Source organism: Tupaia chinensis, unplaced genomic scaffold (assembly GCF_000334495.1).
Source record: "Tupaia chinensis unplaced genomic scaffold, TupChi_1.0 Scaffold140534_1, whole genome shotgun sequence".
NCBI classification, from domain to species: domain Eukaryota; kingdom Metazoa; phylum Chordata; class Mammalia; order Scandentia; family Tupaiidae; genus Tupaia; species Tupaia belangeri.
The window spans coordinates 322658-335458 of record NW_006200409.1 but is presented as its reverse complement, the minus strand read 5'-3'; the positions used below and the strand labels follow the sequence as shown (position 1 = coordinate 335458).

General features: G+C 38.1%; 1 protein-coding gene across 1 annotated transcript in view; it reads left to right on the top strand.

Moving 5' to 3' along the window:
• TDRD1 (tudor domain containing 1) overlaps nucleotides 1-12801 on the top strand; it is a 77661-nt gene that overhangs the window by 9906 nt on the left and 54954 nt on the right. Inside the window, exons 2-3 of the mRNA XM_006162761.2 lie at nucleotides 1730-2060; nucleotides 5894-5952. Of these exons, the coding sequence (XP_006162823.1) occupies nucleotides 1730-2060; nucleotides 5894-5952 (390 nt within the window). The remainder of the gene's footprint in view (nucleotides 1-1729; nucleotides 2061-5893; nucleotides 5953-12801) is intronic.

The following is a 12801-nucleotide window of genomic DNA, read 5'->3' as shown; positions in this document are numbered from 1 at the left end:
AGCAGCTGCAGGGTCTTCCACCATAGCTCTCCACCTGGGTAGGGGCCTGTTATTGGAGAATCTTCCTTGGATCTAGCCCACTAAGAGTATCCCACCTTTTAGTGTACCTCTGTATTTGTTTTGTTAAATTTCATGATTGTTTCTGCATTTCCATTGGATTGGTAGGCTAGATCTAATTTGAAATAAGAAATGCAATAAATGTTTTAGAGCACCAGGAGGGAGGATTTTTTTAAAAATTTTATCTTAAAAACCATTTTAAACAGCATTTAGATAATTACTCATGATAGTTTGAACCATCTGTGACTTTTTAAATTTTCCTCTGAATAGTTCTGGGAGAATAGGCAGAAGTTCTGTCCAGGTTTATAGTCAAAGCTGCAGGTCACTACTTCAAAAGGAAGAGTTGTTTGTCCACTCTAACTACTTCCCCTTGGCAAAATACTTAGTATTCTTTAAGCATGATAGAAAAACAACAGGCCAGTGTTATTTCTGAATAGAAGCATTTGCAACAAATTAAACACAGGAAGTTTGCAATCTGTCTCATTTTGAGAGAAAGCACACAGATCCTTAAAAGCTGGTAGGTACAAATTAAAATTTATGGAAGTTCAGCTGGAGATTATCAAAGGGTAAGGGGCCTTGGGAAAACCAGGGACAATGCCATCAGCTGAGAATTATGAACTATAATGAGGATGAACAAACAGATGGGAAAGCCTGGGCATTCTGGGCTTTGTGTATTCAAAGACTTGATGTAGAATAAAATAGGGGAGGATTGATTTGGAGAAGATAGGTAAGGTAGGTGGTGACAGATTTAAACAAAAACCTCTGTGCATTTTACCATTAAGATATCGGTGTTAGCTTGGCAGTATCTTCTTTTGAAATACCAAAGACCTACTCCTGTTTCCTTGAAAGCTTTTAGAAGCAAGGGATGGTCTCTAACTGTAACATAAGTCTTTTTGTTTGTTTGTTTCTTCTTTGAGGGAGAGAGACAGAAAGAGACAGTACCCCCAATGAAGTCTTGATGAAGATCTCTGGGTCCACCTAGCACAGGTTCTGGGCACAGGTTACTCGGGATCTGCATATACCAACCCAGAACCTTCCCACATGGGTCAGCTTCACAAAACTTAAGTGTTCTACTGCTATGGTCCAACCCCTGAGATTATTCTCTTGGTGTCTCTCGAGCTAGTCTTTGGATGATCTTTTAAATTTGTAGTTTCTACTTATTAATAAAAAAGTGGAACAAGCTCAGGATGGTGAGTTCCTGACTTAGCTCAGTAGATTTCAGGCTTTTTAAAGAGTTTATTTTGAAGTTCCTTATAAAATATGGTGGCTAAGGTAACTGGATCCCACATGGCCCCCTGCGCAGTTTGCGTCCTGCACTTAACAGTTTCAGAAATAACCCAGGCACGTGTGCGTGCATGCTTCCAATTACGAAAGGAGAGAGAAATGGAGGAGAAGGAATCGTGGTGTGACCATTCCTCGTGGGAGCTGTTTTCTCACTCCTTGACCAGCTTTATTTCTCTCCAGCGAACACACATGCCTTAGGACAAAAAAAAAATTTTTTTTTAAAGTGTCCTACTTGTGCTTTAAAGGCCAGGTTCTGTTTTCATGGTTATACGTGCTTTTGAATCTTTTATGATTCAATTTATTACATAAATATTTTAAAGAATGTCCCTGAGCCTGCAGTTCTATTTTGTGATTTTAAAGTTGCCTCTTGATACATTTCTTTCTTTAGACTTCTATGAGTGTTAAATTGCCACTTAATATGATGTCAAGAAATAATTCGCAAGCATCTACTTGTAGAATGACAGAGCCATTTAATTTTGAGAAAAATGAAAGCAAGCTTCCATCACCTGATTCTTTAAGGAGTCCTGGAGCACATCCTAACCATCCCAACTTCAGGTTGAAAAGCCCAGAGAATGGAAATAAAAAGAACAATTTTTTACTTTGTGAGCAAACCAAACAGTATTTGGCTAGCCGGGAAGACAATTCAGTATCTTCAATTCCTAATGACCTCAGTGGAAATGTGGTTGGATCCAAAGGAGACGGGAAGACATTGCCATCAGGTAAGTGAAGACCACAGGGTTATTATTTTTTGATTTTGAGAATTTCTGTGACTTAGCACAAACATATACACACCAGGGGGCTGTTAACAGACCAGCCAAACAACTACCTAATGGTGTTTGCATTTAATTATTAATAAATTATAGAAGGTAAAAACAGATACTTAGTAGTTTCCTTAGGCTTGATTAATGACAAAGAATTCCTGGAGAGAAAAAGTTCACAGATAAGCTTGTTTTTTCTTTTTATTTCTTTTAAATTAACAATCTGATAGAAAAGAAATAGTAGTTCTTTATGAGTGCTCTAAAGATTAACCCTATTTTTCAAATACCAAAAAACTATATATATGATAGCTCACAAAGATATATGTGAGATATTAACCAATGTTGTGTGATTTGTTTTATCATCCCTTTGGTCCTAATTATAAAAACCTGCTTTTTAAGGAGGCTAGGGGAACTGGTGGGTGGCATGGTAGTTAAGGGCACTGGACTGCCACATGGCCAACAACGGTTCGAGTCCCAGACCTGGCAGCTTGCTTTCTCACTTTTCCTCTCTCGCTTATCAACCTAAAATAAATCAAATTAAATAAATAAAAACAATTCTTTTAAAAATAAAAGGAGATTGGGACCTGGTAGAAAATTTAGTCTTTTTGAATGTATGTGAGATGTGATCTTTTAACTTTAACCTGATATAATTCTCAGAATGTGGCCCCTTGGGTATCTGGAGTGCCCTAAGAGGTCAAAACTATTTTCCTAATGACATTAAAACATTATTTGCCTTTTTATCTGTGCTGACTTTATACTGACAGTGCAAAAGTAACTATGAGTGACTGCTAATGATGACTAGCTCACCTTAAGACAGGGTCACCCACGTGGTCAAGTGGTCATTGAGTTTTTCATTGCCATGCACTTGTGGTGAAAACAGAAATCCAAAATGCCAATTTCACTGTAAAATGATCTTGATGGAACAATAAAAATTTCATTAATCTCAATCTCGTGTATAGGTATATATAATACTCTGCCCAACGAGATGGGGGTCACTCCTGTTCATGTTTCACGTGAGTATGATAAGCATGTGTGTGATTTGAGTTGTGTTCTGAGTGGAGATTTTTTTTTCCCTTGAAACATTCTTTTTACTTTAATAACAAACTGTGGTTACTCATACTTATATACCTGACAAGTATTGTCTCAAGGATCAACAAAGTGAGCCTGTCACATCAAGAAAAACAGCTGAGGGACCAGCAGTTAGTGTAATGGCTGTCACTGGACTCCCATGTAGTCGACTGCAGTTCAAGTCCTAGACCTGGTGGCTTAAACTCATGCCGGTCGCATGTGCGTGTGTGCCCAGGATCCTGAGCAGAGAATGGAAGAGAAGGGATTGCAATGTGGCCATCCCCCCTGGGGGGTGATTTCTCGCTTTCTGTCTCTATGTCTCTCTCTGTCTGGCGAGCGCACGTACCCTATAGCAAAAACCTCTCAAAAAAAGCAAACAGACAAAAAAAAAACCCCAACAACATAGCTGACAGTATTTTAGGGCTAATGATAGAAAATAGTATTCAAGCAAATTAGTATTTTAGAAAACTTGTGTCTGCCACTCTGAGTTTTGAGCTTCCTAATATTTGAGACTTTTCTGGTGATAGTAATAACTGCATTTTTTTGTATAGTATGATGAAATATGTCAGCATTTGGCAACTCTGCAGAACTGAATGTAAAGTTTTTTCCAGATGACCGATTGCCTGGTGTTGCGCAGTGGTGCGTGAGGTCAGATTTTCTTCAGATACTGTAACCAAAGAGCATATCGTGACAGCACTTATGTGAATCTACCTGTCATCTGTTAAGCCAGACACTAAAGAGAGATGCAAAATGTAAAACTTCTGTTTTTTTTTGTTTGTTTGTTTCAAAGCACATTTTGTTTTTAATTACGTCAATACGGAGGTCATTTTTTTAAATGAATAAATATTTTTAAATTTAGCTTAATTTAATTTCTAATGCAATAAAAAATATTTTTTGGAGAGGTTTTTAGTTGTTGTTTTTGCTATAGGGTGTGTGTGCTTGCCAGAAAAACAGAGATACAGAAAGTGAGAAGTCACCCACCCTGGAGGGGTGGCCATGCCGCAATCCCTTCTCTATTCTCTTGGGATCTTGGGCATGCACACACACGCCCCCAGAGTTTAAGCCACCAGGTCCAGAACTCGAACCGCAGTTGACTACGTGGGAATCCAGTGATATAGCCATTACACCAACTACTGGTCCCCAAACTTATTTTTTTAGAGCGATTTTTGCAATAGGGCACATGTGATCACCAGAGAGACAGAAGGCAAGAAATCACCCCTCATGGGGTATGGCCATGCTATAGTCCCTTTTCCTCCATTCACCTCTCGGGATTTTAGGCACTACGTACACGCACCCAGCATGAGTTTTAAGCCGCTGGGTCCAGGACTCCAACCATGCACGGTCACCTGAATAAGAGTCCAGTAGTATGACCATTACTCCATCTGCTGGTCCTAAAACTTTTTTTTTTTTTCTAAGAGTTTTTTGCCTCAGGACACATGCATTTACTAGAGACAGGCAGAGACTGTCAGAGAGAAACTAAGAAATCACCCCACAGAGGGAATGGCCATGCTGCAACCCCTTCTCCTGAGATCTTGGGCATGCGCATGTGCTGGCATGATATATAAGCCACTGAGTCTGGTACTCGAACCACAGCCAAGTGGGAATTCAGTGACATAATTGTTATACCATATGCTTGCCCCAAACTTTTTTGTTGTTGTTGGGGTTTTTGCCGTTGGGCGTACGAGCTTGCCAGAGAGAGACAGACAGAGACAGAGGAAAAGTGAGAAATCCACCCCCCCCCAGGGGGTGGAGGGCATCCGTGCTGCAATTCTTTCTCCATTCCCCTTTTGAGATTTCATGCATAGCACCTGGTTTGAATTTCAAGCCACTGGGTCTGGGACTTGAACCACGGTCAGTCATGTGGGAGTTCAGCACCTTAATCACCACACCATCTACTGGTAAAAGCAAAAATAAATAAATAAATAAAAATAGCCAAAAATCTTTTTTGAAGGCAGATTCTTACTGTATCATGGCTCTACTTTTGTCTCCCAAAAGGGACTACAGCACATGCATCCTCACCATACCCAGCTCTTTTTTGTTTTGTTTGTTTTTAGACAAAAGCTGGCTCCGTTGCCCAGGTCAGCCTTGAGCTTGCAGTCCTCTTGCTACAGCCGTCCCTAGTTGCTGGGATTGTTAGGTGGTGTTTAGGACATTAGGGATGGGTAGGCAGAGGTAGATCAGGGAACGAGAGAGCACATGGTGAGCAGCAGAAAGGATGACGGACACACTTCACCACGCCTGGCCTCTAGGTTGTTCTGGGAACTGAACCTGAGCTTCCCATGTGGACACACTTCACCACGCCTGGCCTCTAGGTTGTACTGGGAACTGAACCTGAGCTTCCTCTCTGTTTAGCATGGCATATCAGCAGTGCAGTGCATACACTGCAGCGGGGCCTCTAACATAGAAAATGTTGATAGAAGCCACGTGCAGAAAAAGTTCTTTGGGATCCTCAATAATTCTAATCGTAAAGGGATCCGAGTCCAACAATTTTGGGAAGCACTGCCTTAATGACTGCAGGAAAGACCATAGTGGTAGGAGCAGTCAGCTAGGAAGTTTCTATTTTCCACTTAGCTACTAAGTAGGATGTTACTTACATTTGGTGTAACTATAAGGCTGTTATGGTAGAGCCCTATTATCTGAATACCACCTAATTATGCCATTTCATTTTGTCAGAAATAAAAAGTAGTATTTGGCTTTTATTAAGAGTTATACTTTTTTTCCTCCAGGAAACTCAGTGTCACCATTAAATGTTATAAAAAATTCACCACCCAAGGAAGTAATTTCTGTAAGTTACTTTTTTTCCTATGTTGTATTTTCATTTGGGTAGATTTTGAACATGTTTTTGTATTGTGTTAATAAAGATGTACTTAGTTTGTAGGATCATTGAAGGCCAAATTTTTCTTTAACCTAGTACCTTTTTTTTTTTTAATCTGTTTATTATTATTTTTTAATTTCGCTATAGGGTGCATGTATCCACCAGAGAGAGAGAGAGTGAGTGAGAAAGTAAGCCACGAGGTCTAGGACTTGAACCGCACTTGACCATGTGGGAAGTCCAGTGCCTTACCCAGTGTACCACCTGCTGGTCCTCAACCTAGTACTTTTTAATTAACTTCCGGCCAAAGAATTTTGGTTTTTTTTTTTTTTTTTTTTTTTTTAAAGAGAAATTTTTACTATAGGGCATGTGTGCTTGCCAGAGAGACAAAAAGTGAGAAATCAACCCCTTGGGGGATGGCCACGCCTCAGTCCCTCCTCCTCCTCCTCTCAGGATTTTGGGTACGCAGGCACACATACTCAGTGTTAGCTTTAAGCCACCAGGTCTGGGACTAGAACTGTGGTTGACTATGTGGAAGTCCAGCAATGAAACCATTACGCCATTTACTGGTCCCCCTAGTACCTTTATTAAGAACATCTTTCTTTTTAGGTAGTTGTAGATTTACATCTGTTTGTAAGAAATGGTAGACACCCTGTGTAACCTTGAACCAGTTTCCCCCAGTGGTAACGTAGGGTGCGGCCGAAGTATATAGTGCAGCTTCACACCCAAGATACTGACGTTGGCACAGTGAACACACTGAACATTTCCATCACTACAGAGAGCTTACGTGCCTTTAATAGCAACAATCCGCCCCCCATCTCCCTTTTGTCCTTACCCCTTCCTAATTCCCACATCCCTGACAATCAGTCATAGGCTCAATATTTTCACAATTTTGTTATTTCGAGAATGTTACATAAGTGAAAACAGACGTGTAACCTTTTGGGTTGTTTGGCTTTTTTACTCCACATCATTTCTCTAGGTTGTATGTTTCAGTCATTTTCTTTTTTAAATTTTTTTAAGTTTTTGCCATAGGGTACAAACACTATCCGGAGAGAGAGAGAAAGAAATCACCTCTAAGGAGGACTAACCATGCTGCAGTCCTTTCTTTTTTCTTTTTTTTTTTTTTAACTTAAATTTATTTATTTACATTCATTCACTATACATCATTACAGCATTCAAAATGAGATTTCCCATTCAGAATACACTGTATATTGTCTCGATCAAGCACATCAACATACGTGTTATCGTCGACAAATAATTTTCCATTTCTTGTTTCCTGTGTATTTTGCTTTTTATGCCATCCTTGATTCCCTGTCTCTCACCTTCTGCCATGTCCCACCTTCCTCCCACTGGTATCCATGGTTGCTTTCTATGCCTTTTCCCCCCATTTTGTTGATTTGCTAATAACTTACTTAATCTGAATATTTCCAGTAGCAAGCACAGCTCATATGTACATATCCATGAACACAAGTCTGATTTTAGGCCTAAACCTCAGTAAGTAGAATGAACATAGTATGAAGTAGCACCTAGCTGGAGCTATATAACATACTGCAGTCATTAAATACGCATTTTTTTCCCTGAAACTTTTTTTTAAATTAATTAATGTTAATTCATCCCTTAATCATTGTCACAGCATACAAAAAGTGGTTTCCCATCCAGAATATACTGCATAGTGGCTTAATCATATATGTTATCAATAATTTTCCATTTCTAGGTTCACATGTGTGTGCATGTGTGTGTATGTATATGTATGTATTTTTACCCCTATGTCTGACCCTCTGCCCTTTCCCACCCTCTTTTCACACTATCTCTGGTGTCTACAGTTGTCTTCCATTCCTTTTCCTCCCACATTTTATTGATCACACAATTTCTTAAATAATCTGAGTACTTTCAGTAACAAGTTTAGCTGGTAATTTAAAGAAAAGCAGTTTTGAATTGGTAAGGAAATTTGCTTAAAATTTAAAGCCTGGAATCAGGTTAGTATTCTGTTCAAATAGTAGGTACATGAACCGATTGACAGCTCAAGACAGGACAAAAACTCTTAAAACCAGACAACAAAGCCTAAGTCAAAAATTACAGAATGCTATTTCATCAGTTCAGTCTCATGTACTTAATCTATCTTGTGTTGTGGTTCGACCTTCCCGATTGAATTCTGGGATATAATATTCAACTCCAGACTTGTCTCTATGATTAAGTTGGCCATTTTCTTAGTTCTTGATCTTTTATTTCTACATTTAATTTTCCTGACATAGCACTCCCTTGAGAACTTCTTGGAGATCTGATCTGGTGCTGGTAAATTAATTCAGGTTTTGTTTATCTGAGAATGTTCTTGTCTTTTCTTCCCATATGAAGGATAATCTTGCTGGGTACAGTATTCTTGGTTGCAATTGCTTTTCCCTTAACACTTCGAATGTATTTTTCCTTTCTTTCCTCGGTCACATTGTTTCCGATGAGAGGTCTGCTGTTAGTCTGATGGGATAGCCTTTGTAGGTAACTTGCTGTTTCTCTCTTGCCAATCTTAGTATCTTGTCTTTGTGGTTTTGGTCAATCTGGCTATAATGTGTCTTGGAGAAGATCTTGAGTTGATTCTGATTGGGGTCCTTTGTATTTCTTGGGACTGGATCTTTGAGTGCCTCTCTAGGTTTGGAAAGTTTTCTTGCAGGATTTCATGGAATAGATTATCAATGCCCTTAGGAGTCTCTTCGCCTTCTGGGATGCCAATTATCTGGATGTTTGGATGTTTGATGGTATCTAATATTTCTCGTATATTATTTTCAAATTTTTGGGCCATTTTCTCAGTCTTCGTGGTGGATATTTCTAGGCCAGCAATTTTCTCTTCTACATCTGAGATTCTATTTTCGGTATGATCTAGTTTGCTTTTAATACTTTCAAGACAGATTTTGACTTCCTGTATTATAGCCTTCATCTCTAACAGTTTCATTTAATTCTTTTGTAAAGTGTGTAATTCCTCTTTTAGATCTTGCAAGAATTTTCTCACCTCCTGGAACTCATCAGCTCTTTTCCTTTCTCTTCTGCAGTTCATTGTCTCTCTTCTCTTCCATCTCTGTTAGCTTTGCGATTATGAATGTTCTAAATTCTTTATCAGACATTTCCATGATTTCCATTGAACTGTCTGTGGATGAAGAGGAGTTATTGTTTTCCCTTGGAGGAGAGGTATTTTCTTGCTTTCCCATATTCCTTGTGGTCCTGCGGTGATTTCTAGTCATCTGATGGAAAGTGTGTTTTTTCCCAAACTTGAAGTTCAGTCACACGAGTTTGTGGGCTAGAGGCTGAATTATCAGTGGAAAATCTTCATTTCTCCTATTCCCCTGCAATTACTAGTTCTCAGTAGCCATGAAGGTCTCTTCTGAGGCCTCTGCAGTCCCTTCTTAATTCATTAATGATTTGGGACATCCGTACATGTGTGCCCGACATTATTTTCAGGCTTCTGGGTCTGGGACTCGAATCCTTGTCAGCTATGTAGGAGTCTATTACCTTAACCACCACACCACCTACTGGCCCCTGGTTTGGTGTTTTGTTTTCTTTTTTAACTGCAGAATATGATGATATATTGCAGTATAACTGGGTTGTCTCCAGTCTGGGGCCATAACACTACTAGTACTATTAAATTCATTCATGTACACATTTTACGTAAACATAAGTTTTCATTGTTCTAATCTTAGACTCCCGGGATGCAATTGTATGACAGAGTTGCATATTTTGTTTTTTAATTAAGTACCAATCTATTTGATTCTACCCTTGTACCTTCTCACCAATAATGAGTGGACCAGGTTTCTCTGCATTCTCACCAGTTTGGATGTTGAGTGTTTAAATCTTACCTATTCTCATAGGTATGCACTAATACCTTATTGTGGTTTTAATTTGCGTTTTCCTAATGGCTAATGATGTTTTCTATCTCTTCATTCACTAATTTACCTGTATGTAATAGATACACACAAACACCATATATACCATATATATGTACCATATATATACACATATGACATATATACCCATGCATACATACATATACATACACTCTTAGGTGAAGTGTTTCCTCCTGTCTTTTGTCTATTTTCTAGTTGGATATTTTTTAACTGATAAGTTTTCAAACTTACTTATGTATTTAAGATACCAGTCCTTTGTCAAGTATCTGCAAATATTTTCTCCTACTCTAGCTTGTCTTTTTATTCTCTTATTATAGGGTTTTTAGCAGAGCAAAAGTTTTTAATTTAAATGAAGTGCAATTGACCCATTTTTCTTTTATAGATTATGCTTTTGGTATTAAGAATTCTTTGCTACTTTACATCCTTCCCAATTTTTTTCCTAAAAAGTTTTATAGTCTTACATTTTACATTTAAGTTTTGATTCATTTTGAATTGAAATTAGTGTTAATTATTTAAGCATTCGGTAAAATTCTGTGAAAACCTATTTTATGCCTAGAGATTTCTTTAGGGAAAATTTTAAAAGTTTTGATTAATAGGTTTTGCCTATGGATGTTTACTTGCTCCAGGATCAGTCATTGAAGATGTAGCCTGTTTGTCTTCTACTAAATTGCTTTTGCACTTACATCAAAAATCAGTTTGGCATATTCATATAGGTCTGTTCTGCATTATGAACTATTTTCCATTTATCTGTATGTCAGTCATTGATCTTCTGTCCCTCCACCAGTACCATGCAGTCTTATTTATTAGATCTATGTAATCTTGAAATTGGGTGGAATAATTTTTCAACTTTTTCATTTTCAAAAATGTTTTAGCTTTTCTAGTTTTTTTTTCTTTTTTCTGCTTTCAATATAGTTTAAAATAATCTTATCCCTATGTACAAAAAAATCTTGTTGCTATTTTTATATGAATTGCATTAAACCAGTATATCAGTTTGTGAATTATTGACATCTTTACCATGTTGACTCTTCCAATCCATAAACAAACATTTCATAAACATGATAAGTTGCCTTATTTATGTAGCTCTTTAATTTCTTACACTTTGTAGTTTTCAGCTTACACGTCTGTGCATGTTTTGTTAGTTACACTTAAGTGTTGTTTTGAGTGACTATAAATGTTACTTTTTATTTCTGTGTCCTTATGTTCATTTCTAGTAGATAGAAATTGATTGATTTTCATATATTTATCTTGGGTCCTGTGACGTGGCAGGAGACACTGATTCTATTAAGTTGTTGGAAAAGTCATGCATTTTTTGCATAGGAAAGCCAAAATTTGCCTTTTTGACAACCTAATAGAAATCTTTTTTAGAGCCCTTATAAATTTCTACACAGGCAATAACATCCAACAAAGGGACAGTTTTCTTTCTGCCCTTTATGTATGTGTGCCTTTTATTTCCTTTTCTTACTGCACTGGCAAGAAGTGTAGCACCATACCGAGTCAGAGAGGTGACAGTGGACATGCCTCATTCCCAAGGGAAAAAGGGAGAGGAAGGAAACATTCAGTCTTTCAGCATCAAGTGTAAATTAGCTGTAGGTTTTTGTCGGTGCTCTTAGCAAGTTGATGAAGTTTTTTCTATTCCTACTTTGCTTTTTTATCGTGGTTTAGGTGTTCGATTTCATCAGTTGGTTTTTCTTCATTGATATAGTAGTGATCGTTTCCCCTTAGCCTTTTAATTTGGTGGATTACATTGATATTTTGAGAAATTAGCCTTGCATCCTTGAAGAAACTCTGCTTGGTCATTGCGTATGATTATTTTTATCCTGAGCTGAATTCTGTCTGGTAATATTTTTTCCTCAAGTTCGTTTATTTTTAAAATTCATGAGGTACAGGAAAAGAGAAACAGGTAAAATTGACGGTGTCCCACCATACTGCTTTTCTTCTCTCAGTTACCCAGCCAACCAGGATTGCTGCCTGCGGTGTTCAGGTCAACCCAGGTTCCATCTGGGCCTCACATGTGGCCCTGGCATTGCTCAGTGGTGTCCTGCCACCTCAACCATTACTGTGCCACTATGGCTTGGCCTATCTGGTAATGTTTGATAAGGATTTTTACATTTCTAAGAGATTTTGGTTTGTGGTTTTCTCTTTTATCATCTTTGTGTAGTTTGAAGATCAAGACACAATTAGTTTTGGAAGATGAATTAGGAACTGTTCCTTCCTGTTTACTGGAACAAAGTTTTTTTTGGTTTGGTTTGGTTTGGTTTTGCTTTGTTTTGTTTTGTTTTTAACTCCCAAAGCATCCATATACTTGCCAGAGAGAGAAAGCGCGCACACACACACACACACACACACACACCCTCCATGGGGCATGGTGGAGCCATAATTCTTTCTCTTCCATTTCTTCATTCCATTAGGATTTGGGGGCATGCATGCAAGTGTACCCAACATGTTTTTCAAGCCACTAGGGCCAGGTTTCAAACCACAGTTGGCCACGTGGGATCTGGCTCCCTTAAACCGCTTAGCTGTAAGGCCAACCATTGAACAGAGGTTTTATAAAATTTGGTAGAATTATCCAGTGAAAAACTATTTAGGCCTAGAGATTTCTTTAGGGAATGTTTTAAAAGTTTGATTCAATGTCTTTGACATATACAAGTCTATTCAGATAATCAACTTCATATTTTGTCTCCATTGTTAAATTCATGTGCATAGGGCATGGTGGCACCCGCCCTACAGTAAATTTACATGCATAAAGTTCATAGTATTATTATTTTGGTATTATAGGGTCTGTTATGATGTTCTGTTTTATTCATACTGTTGGTAATTTTCTGTCTTACATCTTTTCTGCATTGCCTTTCTTGTTAGAGAATTATCAGTTTTATTGATCCTTTCAAAGAACCAGATCTTTGTTTCATTGATTTTCCCCCCTTAAGTTTTCTGTTTC